At 42.9% G+C, this 16,676-nt stretch overlaps 1 protein-coding gene and 1 long non-coding RNA gene across 2 annotated transcripts in view; one reads left to right on the top strand and one right to left on the bottom strand.

Annotated features, from left to right (window-relative positions):
* PCP4 (Purkinje cell protein 4) overlaps positions 1–16,676 on the top strand; it is a 48,359-nt gene that overhangs the window by 9,458 nt on the left and 22,225 nt on the right. Inside the window, exon 2 of the mRNA XM_064406048.1 lies at positions 8,932–8,983. Within this exon, the coding sequence (XP_064262118.1) occupies positions 8,932–8,983 (52 nt within the window). The remainder of the gene's footprint in view (positions 1–8,931; positions 8,984–16,676) is intronic.
* LOC135291801 (uncharacterized) lies at positions 10,660–12,103 on the bottom strand. The gene is made up of 2 exons (XR_010354504.1): positions 11,397–12,103; positions 10,660–11,121 (listed from the first exon to the last, which is right to left on the bottom strand). It is a non-coding gene; the product is annotated as an uncharacterized LOC135291801 (long non-coding RNA).

Here is a 16,676-nt window from a genome sequence, read left to right as displayed (position 1 = left end):
TCCAGGGATGGGGCATCCACAGATTCTCTGGCCAGCCAGTGCCAGGGCCTCCCCATCCTCACAGGGATGGATTTAGCTGTAGGGCAGGTAACCTGGTCTGTCTCTGCTGGGACCAGGGAACCTGGAAACTCTTACAGCTTTTCTGTGAAAATTGCTTTCTTATCTTCTCTGCTGCTGTTAGCAATGAAATGGATTGCAGCAACAATTTCCCCAAGCAGCTGCAGGGTCCTCAGAGTTTCTGATTTGTGGAAAACCCAATTTTCTGTCCATCTCTTGGACAGAGGCCGTGACCTGACTTATCTTCTGCTTGTTACATACGAGCTTATTTGATCTCTGTCCCTGATTCGTGGCCATCGAGGTGACCTTGTGCCTCACCCTGCCCATTTTCCTTTCACTGTGGCGGGGTTGTTTCCAATCCCTTGGCTGTGGTTTTTCCTCCCAGTGCCAAGAGCTCTGCTCTGAACCACATTCCCCCTTAATAAAGCGTCTCCTCTAAAGCTCTCAGCGGGTCATTCCCGATCCAGATTGGAGCAATGCTGGACAAATCCTCTGTTGAGCTGTGCCCCACGTCAAGGGCAGCTCCAGCAGCCCATCCTGGGTCCCCCTGGGAGCAATGTGCCCGTGGCACAGAGCCAGGGGTGCCAGCTTTGCATCATCCCCCTGGGCGAGGCTGGCACACTCATGATCCAGAGATTCCCTGGTGCTGGAATGACCCTGGAGAGGTTCCTGCCATCCCAGCAGATGGCTGGGGGCTGCTCTGAGCCCCTCCCTGGGACCAGACCGGCTCCAGGGTGGGTGGAGCAGTGGAGTAAGTGATGCAGAAACGTCCCTGCCACTTGGTCTTGCTCTTGTCTTGAAAATCAAAGGCTTTGCCCGAGGCTGAAGGCAGAGAGTTCCTTTGCATGGTGGCTTGAAACTGCCATAATTAATATTTTTGGAAAATCCTGGCTGGCCCAGTTACTAGAGCAGTCTAACTGACTGTGGTAATACCTGTTTACCTCTGAAATATGTAGGGAAACAGCAGGGAAGTAAGAAATAGATTTTTTTTTTTTTTCTTTTTAATTGTACGACTGGAAATAAAAACATGCCAACAGGAAAAAAACAAGCACCAGAATTTTTGCTGTCTGGAAAGAAGGAGCCTGTTTTATTAATGACAGCCAATATGATCAGAGATGAAGCAATTTGTCAGCGCCGATTTTTGCTGTGAATAATCCAAGCTGGCCCTTGAGGACAACCTCTAACTCAATTACAGCTGGGTTTAGAGCTCAGCAAATTGCATTACCCAAAACTTCAGAAGGACTCGGAAGAATAAAATATCAAGTAAATTTCTTGCTACAAAACCACTATCCATAATCAGTTATATTATGCCTAGGCAGAGACTCTGACCCCTTAATTGGCTTAGGACACTCTTCCTATCTGGATATGAAAGCATACCCAGGGTACTGTCATCCAAATGTTGTTTCCAAATCCCCAAGGTTCTCTTGTTCCTTATCAGGTGCCCTGCCTGTATTTCCTACACAGGGGACCAAGGCTGATAATTTAGGTTGCCCTGGTACAACTGTTTGTGGATCAGAGACATCAACTACATGGCTGAAATGATCAACAGAAAGAGTTGAAATATGTATTTCTTTTTTTAGCTGGATCATTTTAATGATTGTTTTCAACACAGCTCTGCTGAAGGGTTATTTTTAACTTGAATCATTTCAGTGCTCCTATTTTCTGTGTGACCTTGCAAACAATTGTTTCCAAAGAAATGAGGCCTTAGGGATGGGAAGGTGTGGCTGGATTGGGCTCTAATGGGAAGTAGGAGTTCTTAAGGCAGGTTTCCTGCCCAAAAATGCCCTTTTTGGGACTGTAATGCCAGGTCTGATGCTACCAATAGATAAGAAATAATAGGAGGGAAAAAAAGGAAGAAACCACCTTAAAAACCACAGTCAGTTTTTATTTATGCCATGTAGCTTAATCAATTTTTCTGTAATTGAAATATTCCTCTCGGGTCACCTTGGAAATGGATAAAGAGGAGGCCTCAGTGTAACTGGGATATGGGCTGTATCACCCATGTCCAAGTGAGAAATGAGGTCATTTTTTGGCAGCTGGTGGGAGAAGGTTTTTTTTGTGGTTGATTTTACTCTCTGTGCCCTTTGCTGAACAAAACCCAACACGCAATTCAGGGAAATTCCACAGTACCACACTGAGGTTCCAGTTCCACTCCTAAAAGTAATTCTACTTTGTTGAAGGCAACTCCTTGTGCACATATGAGTTAGCCCTGTAAATAAACCATGCTGGATCAAATCTTCCATTTCCTCCAGGAAAAAAAAAAAAGGGATTACTTCTCATGGCTGGCATGGTAATTAACAGGATTTGGGAAATACATTCTTGCAGCTGCTTTCAAAATTAACTTCAAAGATTCCATTAATCCCTGCCTCTGAAAAAAAAAATAAAAATTGTGATTACAATGTCTTTGGAGAAATAATGTTTTAATTCAAAATATGCTAATAACCTAAATATTAAGCAAGCTACTGTTTGTGCTAATTACGTTGATTACATTTGGTGTTGGTGTAAATATTCAGTTTACAGCATTATATGGAATCTGAATACAAAATCAGCAGGTTCTCACTGTGCTGATTTATAAATTACAGCCCAGCATCGGCAAAAGTGGGGCACAGCTAAAGTTCTTTTCTGTGCTATTAGAATATTTAAAACCAGCACTGTAAGTAGGTTCCTCTATCCCAGGCAGTGATTCCCTCAGCCCATTTTCATCAGATGCCTCCTAATTTATCCTGGGATCTGCCTCCAGCTCTGGGGACCAGCCCAGGGAGGAGCTGGAGCTGCTGCAGAGAGCCCAGAGGAGGCTCCAGGATGGGCAGAGGGATGGAGCAGCTCTGCTGGCAGCAAAGGCTGGCACAGCTGGCATTGTTCACCTGCACAGGAGAAGCTTTGGGCTGAGCTCAGGGTGGCCTTGCAGGGCCCAAAGGAGCCCCAGGAAAGCGGGAGAGAGACAATTTCCAGGGCATGCAGGGACAGCACACAGGGAATGGCTGCCAGTGCCAGAGGGCAGGGTTAGATGGGATCTTGGGAATGAGGAATTGTTCCCTGTGAAGGTGGGCAGGGGCTGGGATGGAATTGTCAGAGCAGCTGGGGCTGTCCCTGGATCCCTGGCAGTGCCCAAGGCCAGGCTGGACACTGGGGCTGGAGCAGCCTGGGACAGTGGAAGGTGTCCCTGCCATGGCAGGAGTGGCACTGGGTGGGATTTGAGGTCCCTTCCAACCCAAACCATTCCATGGTTCTAAGTGTGCTCAGCCCTGAAGGACCTCCTGCTGTCTGTGTACACTCTGAGCATTTACCTTAAGCCAGAAGTTCTATCTGGACAAAAATGAACAAATCATGCTTCCTGAACTAAAGCAAATGCCCTGTGATTAAGCACTCTGTGCATTTTGTGGAGCCATGTAAATAAAAACGTGTGTTCCACATGGGCAATGGCTGCACTGCAACCAACACCATTTGTCGTTATCAGAGACTTGTCATTTTGGACAGATAATACTGTGCTTTCCAGGATGACAGTGTGTATTCATGTGCATAACCATGTCCCTTCAGTGACTAAAAAAGTCCCAAAAAGCCACTGTCCCTCTGTCAGCTTGAAGCCACTGCAGTTAGAATCCCATCAGCTCATCTCAGCCCACCTGCGTAGTTTTAATTTATTAAAATAGCTGTAGGATAGCCTTAATAAAATCAGGGACAATCAGGAGCCCAGTCAAGTAGAAAACTGTCTGACCCATGAGGATAATTACAGGAGTTGTCAGAGTGCCAGGGATCATTTAGCTTTGACAGCCAGTATGGAAAGATGGATTTTGGTGCTCTTGCTCTGGCAACATTGTGCTGCCCTGGCAAAGCAAAACAGACAGAAAATTGGCTGTGGAAAACTTCCTTGGAGTAGAGAAGCATGCAGGGAGGAGGGGGATACATAGGTGAGGAAGTATAATTTGATAAATAATTTTTCTTTCTGTCAGGCTGCTCAGGAAGTGTGGTCTGTGATCTCTCACAATGATGTGTAAGACAGAACTAGCAGACACGTTACCAGATTTATCCACCATTCCAACAAAATCTTGGCTAGGTGTTCTGTACCTTCTGCAATTCCCTTAAATGTGGCCTTTGAAGGACACTTCCATCTCATAAATATTCAGTCCCACATCTATAAAAATGTGTGGAAGAGTGGAGGAACTTGTAAAAGGCTCAAGTAGACGAGTGAGGAAGGTTTATTTGTGCATGTCTTGTGCAATTTTTATGGCTTTATCCCAGCTCCTGTCGGGGGTTCTTCAGCTCTGGCTGCAGATGTTCTCTAGGTGACTGATGTGAGTGAACCTGTACGTCACAGAGTTGGTTTGGGATTTGCCATCTGTCTGTGCTGCAGACCAGTTTGGAGAAGAAATAATTAGGAGGAAATGAGTGAAATGATAGAAGTTGTGCCTGGCTCTCCAGCAGTGTGCTTTATCTCTCCCAGCTGTTCATTTCTGTGCTTTCTGATCTATAATTCCAAAAAATACTTTTTAATGGTGCTAAAATTTCAGTCCCATTACTGGAATCCCTTGCAGCTTCAGCAATCAAAATCTTTTTGTCACAGCACAATTTTCCCTGCTCTTAATTTTTATTTTTAAGCATTGTGATTTGTTTTATCAATTTCTAAACCAAATTATTACTGTGTTGTGGCTAAGAGTAATGTTTTTCACACTTCAGGGTGTGAAATGCTGAGTGCCACAGTTTCAGTTTGGTATATGACGTTAGAAAGAGGTAATGACACAGAAATCTCCAGTAAAGGAGAACTTACCCTAAATAATCATATTGAAATCCCAAATTCTGCAGTGTAGCCACTCAGGTCATATGGCTTGCTTCTTGCCCCTACATAAATTTGGGATTTTCATTTAGATTCTGATTATCTCCTGATCATTCTGCTGTGACTAGGAAGCTTTCCTTGCCTGGAAAACACCACAAGTCCCTAAGCAGGTATTTTCAGTGACATTTTTATTTGCAGAAAGATTATGAACTCCATAAATCTTTGGTATGTATTTTTTCAGTACTTTTTTTCACATTAAAGCTGAAACAGCTGAGGGTTTGGGGTTTTTTTGTTTTAAATTAAAGCAGAATACCATTAAAAAAGTCCTTATGAAATAGTTCAGTTGGACTTGATTTATGTTTCTTAAAGAGAAATCTTTGTATGGAGAATGGGTGGTGATGCAGAGGGAAGGCTTGCTTGGCACAGTGCTGGCAAAGCCACAGCTTTTTTTATGTTGCTTAGCACCAATGTGTATTTCCTTTTGTCACACCTTAAGGTATCAAAACAAAGCTTAGGAAAAGCTTAGGACATGCACAAATTTCCCTGCTGTTCTTCTTGCCAGCACAGAACATCCTAAATAACTTTTTGTGTGTGTCACCCTGTCAGTCTACGCTGACTTTTTCTGCTGTCCACTTTACTGAGACTTTCCACCTGTTTCTACTATTTTAATTCCACTCTTGGATCTTTTTTTTTTTCCATTCTTTTATGGAGAAACACATCCTGCTGAAAATCTGTAGCCACTGCTTTCCTGGGATTCAGCCCTCTGTACCTTGTTGACCCTGCACTGAGCTGAAGCATTGGCATGATGTTATTATCTGGAAGAGCCCATTTGTCAGAACGTTCTGGCAGTTTCATGTCCCTGATCTTGGACTTTCTGTGGCTCACCATAAAACAAACAACCCTTCTGCCCCCAAAAATCCTCTAATCAACACCTGGCTGCAATCCCTAACACTGAGGTGCTAATTAAAAGCATCGCTGAAAAGGTCAGGCTATTTCAAGACAAGAACAGAATGTAAGATTAAAGGCAAAAATTAGGCTTGGGGGTGCAGCAGGGGCTAGAAGAATGAGTCAAAAAGCTGCTGCAGTAATTTAACATTCTTCTTGAAATGTCCTCGTGGCTGCAAGTTCACTTTTGACCTTAGTTTGCTCGCCCTGGGGACTAATTTAGTACAGATTTTTATACCACATTAAGTGGCCTCTGTGTGTAGCTCTGAGAGTTTAACAAGAAAGCAAACCTGTTCTTTTCTTACTGGGAATTTGAGCATATGGCAGAAGTCTTTTTAACTTCCTCTGCTGACAAATTGGGAGTCACTTTGATTTTTGGAGACATTTTTAATTATGTGTCTTTGGTGTTTTGTAAAACCACTGAGTTAAAAATTAATATAGCCCGAAGCAGTCATAAACTCTGTTTCCTCCTACGCAACATAGCAACAAAACTGTTTATCATGTTTTACTGTATAATCATTACAGGTCTGTACTCGTGTTCATTTTAGCTCTGATGTTTCTTTGATGACTGGTGGAAAGTTTATTCAATGTTCCTGTCCTGGTGCTTACCTTAAAAGATGCTGTGGAATTCCAGAAGCAGTCTCTGAAGGAAGGGCTGCAAGTTCTAGGGGATGGGAATCCTCTCTGGAGAGGAGAGGCTGAGGGTGCTGGGGCTGTTCAGCCCATCAGATCCCAGAAATTAATATTGCTTTTCTTGTATTTCACTGATTTTAATTTCATCTATTTTATCTATGGACAATATCTGCTATGCCAGCATTTCATCCATTGCTTCTTGAAAATACCCCCAGTAACTCCTCCTCGTGTTTAGTCCCCTTTTGCTCTGAACCACATAAAAAAAGCTCAGCTTTGTTGTGCAACCTGCAGTAGCATCATGAAAGGTGATGAAAGAAGAAAGAAACTCCAGCTGCTAATAATATCAACACCTTGAAAATGTTTTGAAAAGTAGGTCCACTGAATGTATTGAAATAAAAGACTAAAGGAGGATGATCCCATTGTATCTGGCTTTTTCCTGGGTTTCAGTGCCTTGTTAATGAGCAGCTGATTCTGACTTTCAAATCCATCGCATTCACTTGGAAGACAGCACAGGGCTTATAGATCAAAATACATCTATAACTAAAGGAAAAGCTCTCAGAAGCTGGCTTGGCAGATTTTCAGGTTTCTCTCTGTACAAGTCCAGTGGTCACCAATCAAACAAATGGCTGCAGAATATTGCAACTGATTTCAGACTTAAAGAAAAATACCGTGATCTCATGAATAGAAAAACCTTAATTTACCAAACCCAAGTTTTTATTCTTTTTCTTTGACAACATTCTGCTCTCCCCGAGGGGAAATCTCGAGACACGAAATAAATGTGTGAATCCATATTCCAGCACTCCATCATAAGCAGACTGAACCTGACAGGTATAGCCTAGGGAGGAAAGAGAAGCTTTCATAAAACTTAAGGAGCACAGCCTGAAATGCTCAGGAAATAAGACAACTTGAAAAAGCATTTAAAAACATACAGGGGAAGAAAAAGGATTATAGGTATCTTTTTGTTGATAGGAAAAATAAAGTATTTTGTAAATGAACACTAGAATCTTCTTTAAAGTGCAGTTTAGAGTTGAAACATGGAATTATTAATTTTAAATAAAGGCACAAAGCAAAACTGGCTGTTGGGTGGATATATTGATTTCTGGCTGTTGGTAACTCAGGCTTTTGTCAAAGGTGTTTATCCCTTTAGAATCCCATTCTCTGTTATTGGCCAAGTTTTTGTCTTGGCTCGGAGGCTCCAGGGAAAAAACAAATGTATTTCCATTTTCCATGTCAGAGCTAAGAGCACCCGTGAAGGTTTTGTACTTACCTCATGATTAGGTCTATTATATACAAAAAATACCTTGGAAATAGCACTGCTTGGAAAGGGAGAAGACAGAAACCAAAGCAGAGATGGTTTTAACCAGAAATTTTAGAGAAAATGCCTCCAGATAAGTATGGCTGTATGAATTTTCTTGGGAGAATCCACATGACTGTCCAGATATTGGTAAAAAACATTTGTTTTGCAGTGCTCCTGTACCTGTTCACTCCCCTGGTGCTTGGGGATGTGCTGCCTCTGATGTCTGAGTGCAGCTGGATTTATTCTCTGAATTTAATATTCCCAGATTTTTACGTGTACAACCCTAGAGGACTGTTTCTTTAGTTCTATTTCAGTAACACACAGAAGCAAGAATAATTTTGCATAAGAAATATTAATTTTTCCATACCCTTTAAATACCTTAATCCATTTTGAGATGCTGTCTCTAGGAGATGCAGAATAATTTTCACAGAGTGACCACTCCTAAGCTGGGAAGTTCCCTACTATTGTAACCATTCTGGTACTCTGCCACTGTGAATATTTCCACTACCCTGGTGGAAACATGGATTTTGCCATCAGTCACTTAGCAGAGTGATCTAAAGCAGTTCTTTCTCATGGAAATTCAGGAGGCTATTCTTTGGACAAAGTGAATTAAGGTGGGAAATTCCATCTTCTCTTGTGGCCAAAGGAGAAAAGGAATCTTCTAGCCAAAATGAGATCTGGAGATTCTCCTTAGCCCTCCTTCCGTTGCTAATGTATTTCTAGGGAACATTGTTATTGTGTCTTTTTTTATGGCATTGTCCAAATTCACTTCAGGCTGGCTTTGACCCTTATAATTTTGTCCCTGCAAAACCTCATGACTTCCCTGTAGTCGTCCTGAGTCATGGAAGGGGAGGCACAGCAAGGAGCTGAAGAAATGAAATGCTGCAGAGCATCTCCTACCCTTGTACTGCTGGGAGCCTGATTACACACATACATATCACTCCTGGTGAAAATTACATCCAGGGGCACAAGCAGTGATGCAGCTGGACCTAAATCTGAGTCTTTTGTATTGGAAAAGAACTCCAGGATCACAAAGTCCAGCCTTGAAATGGAACTAAGCATTCCTGGTTCACTGGCAGTGTCTCAAAGCAGCGTTGCTTGAGGGTGAATGGACTATCCAATGTATTGAGGAGAAATCAGGCTGTAATCACCAGGAATTCCAAGGGGAAAATGCATGTTCAGGTGTGTTCTGACCTCTTGTTTTGTGTTTTTTTGTCCCTCTTAACAGAGACAAGGAACCGGGGCTACAAATGGGAAAGACAAGACGTCTGGTGAGAATGGTAAGGGTTGCCTTTATTTCTGGATGGAGAATACTAAGTAAAATAGAGCCAAAATACTTTTTACTGTAATGACAGGTGTCTGTCATGAAGGCTTTGGTGTCGTAACTTATCTTTTGATTGTGTTTGAGAAACTGGAAGAGCTTCAGTGGATTTGTTTTCTTTTTATTTGCATGTTTAAACCCTTTGCTAAAGTAGAGTCTCTTCTGAATGTGTACTGTAAACCAAAGGACTTCACAGAAGTCAGAGCAGACACAAATGGGGCTAAACCAAAAAATAAGGTAGGGTATTATAAGCTGATCCATGAATGAGGAAGGTGATGAGAAATAAAGTTTCAAAGGATTTGCTCATAGAGTTTCTGTAATCTGATTAATCCTACATAATTTCAGGCCCAGAACTAAGACACCAAAGTTAAAATCCACTTGTTTAGAGCTCATTTGAGTGTTGCTAGAGAGAAGCTATGGATGGAGCAGCTCTCATGGAAGGACCAGATGGTAAAGAGCTCCAAATTTCATCACTGCAGTGGTCTGGACTCATCTCCACTCCTCCAAGGGGTGACTCATGGGGCTTTTTCAGACCTTAAAAAAGGGGCTGGCAGAGACCAATCTCAGCCCTTTAAGTGGCACAAACAATTATAAGTAAAAATGTTGATTTTTTTTTTTCCTCCAGAAGAAGGCAAAATGGATTTTTCAGGACGACAGTAATTGTTTGGGGTTTTATCAGCTGAAATCTCATTTTATTTCTTACAGGAGCAGAAATGATTTACACACAAGTGATAATTGATTAAAAGCTGGTTACCATCAGAACCATTTTTCAAAGGAAAATATTTTAAAATATTTTACTTTTTTTAACACAGCCAGCTGAAAAAGAAGCAGCATCAGAAAGAGGATTGAACTACAAAATGTGCTCTCTGCTTCTGTTTGCTCATCCAGTTCTAATTAAAAGAACGTGTTCTGTGTCCATCCCATCCTCTGAAAAGCAGGAAAGATCCAAATCCCCTCTGAAAAGCCAAGGCTTTTCCAATGGGTCATTTGAGCAGTTACTTTGGATATGTTTTGGCCTTTTAAGTGTTGGTCAGAGTAGAATTTTTGGGCCCTTTGAGGTAACACATCCTAAAGCATTAAGAGCCTTCTTTATGGATAGTTTTCCTATTACAGGGAGGTGACTTTCCCATAAGGGCTGTTTGCATAATGCTTCAGTAAATGAAATCCATAGATGATGCTCCCACTATGATACAACACAAATTGGAGTGGAAAAAAAAAACCCAACAAATAAATATTTTGGCTTGTTATAATGTCTTGAATTAGTGGGAACAAATGTACCCTGACAGCAAAGCAATTTGCATTTTCAAGTTAACAGGGAAGGAAAGCAAGGAAAATTATGTCAGCCATTCGGGCAGCATGGGGAGCATGTTTTTCTCTTTTCTGTTTGAGCACATTATGAACTCAGCTCATTTGCCTTGAATTTCTTTCCCAAATAAAAATTTCTTCACAAATAAAATCGTCCTGTTGTCAAGTTTAGCTTAGATTTACTGATTCTGCAGCCTTTTTAAAAGCCTTTTTTTTTCTTATTGGGGATTTTGAGCGAGGAAGGGCTGCATCATTAATTCAAAAATATATATGGTTCTAGTTGTAGCATAATTTTATGTATAGCATACACAGACAGATGCACAGTTAATCTTGGGTAAATAGATACCAATTATTTTTTGTAATGAAATTACAGCAGAAAAACTGTCACCTACATAAAACACAGGAGCAGCAGGGGAGATGGAATAGAGTCCTCTGATCTCCCCAGCCCACATGCTTGTATAAAAATAAAGCAGAATCAGAACTTTGAACCTGAGATTGAATGCTAAATCAAAGAAGCAGAAATGTGTAACTCTTTGTCCTTATTAGCTCTGTGTGGTTCAAATTCAGGCAGTGATTTATTGCTCTGAAAATTGGGGTGTGCTGGAAACCTCCATACACAATATAAATCCTCTGTTCCATGTTTTTCTGGCCAGAAGTCTGCAATATGTCCATGTCTTCAATGTTATTAGCCTCTTCTTCAAGTGTTTGTTTCCCTGTCAAAAGGAAACTTTCTCTCTTGTTTCCCTTTTGTTGAAAAGGAGGGAGGGTGGAGAAACAAAAAACTCTTTCATCCTATAAAAAGAAAGGGAAAAAAAAAAGAAAAGTCATACTCTGACAGTGTTTGCAAAGGCAAACTGGTCTGGTTGCTGTCTTTGCTCTTGTTTACAGATCAGGGAATGCTGCTGAAAACTGGCTCAGACAACAAGCAGAGATGCTTGGCTTTTCTCAGGGTTTGGTTCACGCCGTGAGACACTCTGGGGTCGAGCTCTGTTCGTGCATTGCAGCAGAAAATGAATTTTGGGCTTGCCTCTAGGTTAGGTTGAAACTGAAGAAAATGAAATAATAACCATGGCAATCAGTAGTGTTCCTCTTTGAAGACATGTATGGCCTTGCTGTCACCGTGCAGCGCTCAGGGAAATTCAGTCTCTGAGGATTCCTTTTATAGCAGGGGTGGTTTGGGTAGGCACAAACGCGTGTTCTTGTTTGACCTTCCTTGGACAGGAACAGTCTATCCTTAATTGTGTTTAGTTCCTACCCCCACAGCAGCAGTGGCAGCTCTGAGCAAACCTCCCTTCAGCAGCAGGGACTGCTCTGCTGCACACAAGGGTGGGTGAGGATGGCAGGGACCACAGGGGACAGCTGCTGCCACCTCCCTGCTCCAGCAGGGCCATCCCAGAGCACAGGGCACAGGGCTGTGTCCAGATGGCTCTGGAATGTCCCCAGGGAGGAGCCCCCAGAGCCCCTCTGGGCTCTGCTCAGGGCTGGGCACTGCCCAGGGCAGAAGTTGTGCCTCCTGGGAGGGGAATTGCTGGGCTCAGGCCCTGCCCGTGGCTCTGGGGCCATTGCTGGGCCTGGAGCAGAGCCTGGGCCTGCTCTGACCTCTGCACCAGGGACAGACACAGGGACAGACACAGGGACACACAGGGACAGACACAGGGACAGCCAGGGACAGACACAGGGACAGACACAGGGCCAGACACAGGGACAGACACAGGGACAGCCACAGGGACAGACAGGGACAGACACAGGGACAGACACAGGGACAGACACAGGGACAGACAGGGACAGACACAGGGACAGCCACAGGGATAGACACAGGGACAGCCAGGGACAGACACAGGGACAGCCACAGGGACAGACACAGGGACAGACAGGGACAGACACAGGGACAGCCACAGGGATAGACACAGGGACAGCCACAGGGATAGACACAGGGACAGCCAGGGACAGACACAGGGACAGACACAGGGACAGCCAGGGACAGCCACAGGGACAGACACAGGGACAGACACAGGGACAGCCACAGGGCCAGGCAGGGCTGAGGCCCCTCTCCCTGGGGCTCCTCTCCAGGCTGAGCAGCCCCAGCTCCCTCAGCCTTTCCTGGGCACGGAGCTGCTCCAGGCCCTTGCTCAGCTCCAGGAGCTCCTGTCCCTGCTGTGCTGAGGAGCCAGAGCTGGGCACAGCACCCAGAGGTGTCCCCAGGGCTGGGCACAGGGGCAGGATCACCCCTGACCTGCTGGCAATGTGCCCAGGATCCCATTGGCATTCCTGCCCCCAGGACACTCTGCTGGCCCAGGGACAGCTCAGTGTCCCTCAGGACTCCACATCCTTCTCCAGCAGGTCACCCCCAGCCTGTGCTGCTGCCTGGAGTTATTTATTCCCAGGTGCAGGATCCTGTATTTGCCCTGGCTGAGTTTCAGACAGTTCTCTGCCCATCTCTCCAGCCTGTCGAGGTCCCTCTGAAGGGCTGCACAGCCCTAGCGGGGACCAGCTGCTCCTCCAAGCTCTGTGTCATCATCAAAATTGCTCAGGAAGCTTCTGCCCCTTCATCCAAGTCATTGGTGAACAAGTTAAACAATCTGGGCCCAGTGCTGAACCCACCTCACTGGGACCTTGAAGGACCTCAGTGTACCCGAAACTCAGGAGATGCTGGTTGGTGAAACTGCAAATGTAACTTCTAAACCCATTCCATAACGCTGTTCTCTGTGGTAGAAAATCCACAGGGAAGACAGCACTGCTGTTCCCACACAGCTCAGTGTGGGATAAGAAGCTGTAATTTCTTTTATGCTCACCTGGTTTGATTAGTTGGGACAATCATATTTGCAGATGCAAATATGAAAACAGAATGTTCCCCCCGACTATTCTTAGTGAATAAGTGATTCTTCTCTTTGACCTTGGCAATGTCACAAAGTTCCTTCATAGGTTAACACTTGTCACTTCTTGTTCTGTTTCACATTGCTCTGTGTTGGTTTTTTTTTTTTTTCTTGTGGTGTAATTTGCAAGCTGCTCTCATGCAATCTACTCTTTAATAGCCCAGCACAACTGCCAGGGAAACAATTGCATCAGAAGCAATTATTTCTGTCTTCAAATTTAGAATCGCTCGTTTTCCTATTAATAGATCTCGCCCTTCTTTTCAAACTACATAAAGCATGTGATTATTAATTGGTATTAATATTTTTTTTTCTTGGAAGATGAGATTTATCATTCAGTAACATGAATATTTATGATAACAAAGTGAGTGTTTTTATGGGACAAATTCTATGCCTTCCTGGCTCTGAGTGAAATGAAAATGAGTAGGTTTTGCATGAACTGAGATGTCATGGTGGATTAATCCAATCACAGCAAGATGGTCACTTGTATTTTCAGTTTCTTCTCATTGCCAAACACTTGTCAGTGTATGAACTCTGCTTTGGGGCATTCAGAAAATTATACATGAATAAATATTCTGTGTTTCATCCTGTCCATGGGATGCCTCTACATAAAAGATGAAGATACAGTAGATTTATGAAGATAAATTCTTATATTTTACATCTAAAATGGAGTCACTTCAGTCTGAATGCTTCTAGAAAACATTAAGGGTAAGGGTAAGTAATTGCAAAGCAATTCTGTGAGGGAGAACAGAGATCTCTCTCTAGTAAGCTTTCCTGGTATGGGGACAGGCATCTTGAAGTGTTATCAACAGTCCATTCACCCACTCCCTCTACTCAAGAAATTTGGGAAATTCTGCTCACTGCACTCAGGAATAAAAAAAAAAAAATAAAAAAAATCTTGCCAGATCTGACAGAGTGAATACTAATCTTCATAGTTATTTATGTAGAGTGCTTAGCTTAATAGAGCTTCAGTTCCTGGCTAGAGGCCAGGATCATTATTGTAGTATGGCCTAATATAAATATCTCTTTAGGAACTCAAAATTAATTTTCCACTAATATTCTCCAATGACTGCGTAAAAAAATGTGCTGTTTTTGGGAACAGCCCTACAAATAAACTTACTGGTGGAAAAAAGGGTTCTGAGGAGGGAGGGGAACACATGAGGGTAATTTGTATAAATATTCAAAGGACCTCATGGAACATGGTTTGCTGTATCTTCTCGGGCCCAGAGGTCACATTTTTTAGTCCAAGGAAAGGACAGAGCCTGAACTTCTGCATTGCAATGCTCCTGTATTTTCTTTCCCACAAAACATTGCTTGTGTGGCAAGAGATGAATCTTCTGTATTGCCAGCAACTGCTGAATCAATGTAAAAAAACCCCACCCAACCCTTTCAAATTGCTGCTCTCTGATATTTCACCCCCACAGCACTAATCAGAAGTTAGGATGAGGAGTATTGGATGAAGGTAATTAATATTGAGTTTTCCTGGGTGATAGGTTGAGAGCTGGCAGGGAAATTAGCTTGCCTTGTTGTCTCTTTTCACTGTGGTGTTCTAAAATTCTCTCATCCCTTTTAAGTGGTGCTTCAAGGGATATGATCTCCCTGTAATGCACTCTCTCTTATTCTACTTTCAGCCTACATCCAAAGCCAAATTCTGCCCTATTTTATCTGGTCTAACCAGTACTAGTGGGGATTTGGGAAGTGTAATGAGAATGATTTGTTGTACCTCATCCCACATCTCTTAAAATAAAAAGTCTGTGCTTCAGCAACATTCCCAGACGTGTCTCTAACCACCAAATACCATAACACCTTCACAGAGCCTAAATCCAAAAGTGTCTGAACCCTCAGCATGGTTACATAAGTTGTCTTCGGTCATGTACAGATCACTGAGGCTCAGAGAGAGGTGTAAAAATCCTGTGAGAACTCAACACTGTGATCTGTAGCTGAGGGTGGATTAGATCAGAGGAGAAAAAGTCCCAAGTGAACAGTTCTAGGTGAATCCCATCTCAAGGCAAGGCAGAAACACTGCAGGAAACTGCTGAGTTTCAGTTCAGGTGTTTTCCTGGGGATATCTGCAGATAAAGTTTGTCCAGCACCAAACCAAAGACATCTCAGGTGCTTTCCTGGCCTGCTTCTCTTCCTTTGCCCATCCTGGTGTGTTTGTCAAGGAACGTTTCCATCCCTGCAGCAGCCAGCAAGGGCTCAGCTAAAGGCAGATTGAGCCTTTAATAAAAAGGGTCTGGGATTGTTCACAGATCTTCCCTGGAGAGGATGCTGAGAGGAAGAGAAGGGAATTATACATGAACTTTATTTCCTCTCCTAGGTGAATTTCCATTTCTGGAGACCAGGGATGAGCATGAGTCCTCCCCAGAGGGATGCTGTGTGCTTATTTATTTGGGGTGATGAAGGCAGCGAAGGATTGTTCACAAAAATTCTCTGATCAGCAAGTTTTTGGTGTTTATCCAGCAACAAAACTTCTGAAGTGATGATTTTTATGTGTGTTTGAGATAATGTGGGCACCTTCTGCACTGAAACTTCACCTACACCCACGTGTGCCAGTCCATGTGCAGTGACCATCTGGTTTCATGGAGAGGAGCCTCTGGGGGAGTTTAATCAATGTCTGATCTAAACTGAAGTAATACTTCTGAAAGAGTAGATATTGTTCCTATTTTTCTGTTGCCTGTCAGGTTGGCATTGTGCATTACATCTGCACTTCATCTGGTAATGAGAAGCTTTCATTTTTTTTGAAGTTTAGGCAGAAACATCTTTAAAAAAAAAAGATTGTATTAAAAGTTTCATCAATTAATAGCAGTGCTCTTGTAGTCTGGCTTGTGCCCTGGCTCTGGAATTCCCCACAAGTTTTTGTCTTGTGTATCATTTATAACCACTCTCATGACTCCCATATAAGTCCATCTTCCCACACTATCCACATGAAGGATATCTGTCAGTATGTTGCTATATAATGTTAATTATGCAGCTTTTTCTTGCATGTTTTGGGTTTTTTTTTTCTTTTTTTTAATGCAGAAGTCCCACTAGGAATAAAAACCACGGAGCAGAACAGCACAAGCATAGAATAAAAATTTCAGCTTTTTAAATCTGCTTTTTAAGGAGTTTAAAAATGGGAAATTATTTCAAAATATAAACCTTCTATTAACTGGTACCTTTGACAAGGAGAATCTTCAGACAATACTCGTGCTACCAGTGAATCTCTCTAGGTACTTATATGGTCCTCACCACCATAGTAACTGAGAGTCTTCCAAATATTTAAAAATAGAGATAACAATAACAGTTCTTGCCCTGGTCCACCTCTTTCTTTCCAGCTTGCCAGGAGAACAACTTGATTAATTTATGGGATCTTTGTTTTGCACACAGTGCCTGCACACAGCTCGGGAACCTTGTGTGCCTGTGTGGATGCGATGTTCTCAAAGCCAGTGCATCCAAAAATCCGAAATCCGGCTGCATTTCTAAAAATGTGAGAGA

This window comes from Passer domesticus, chromosome 2 (genome assembly GCF_036417665.1).
Source record: "Passer domesticus isolate bPasDom1 chromosome 2, bPasDom1.hap1, whole genome shotgun sequence".
NCBI classification, from domain to species: Eukaryota; Metazoa; Chordata; class Aves; order Passeriformes; family Passeridae; genus Passer; species Passer domesticus.
The sequence above is the reverse complement of the archived record's forward strand: the minus strand, read 5'-3'. Positions and strand labels throughout refer to the sequence as shown.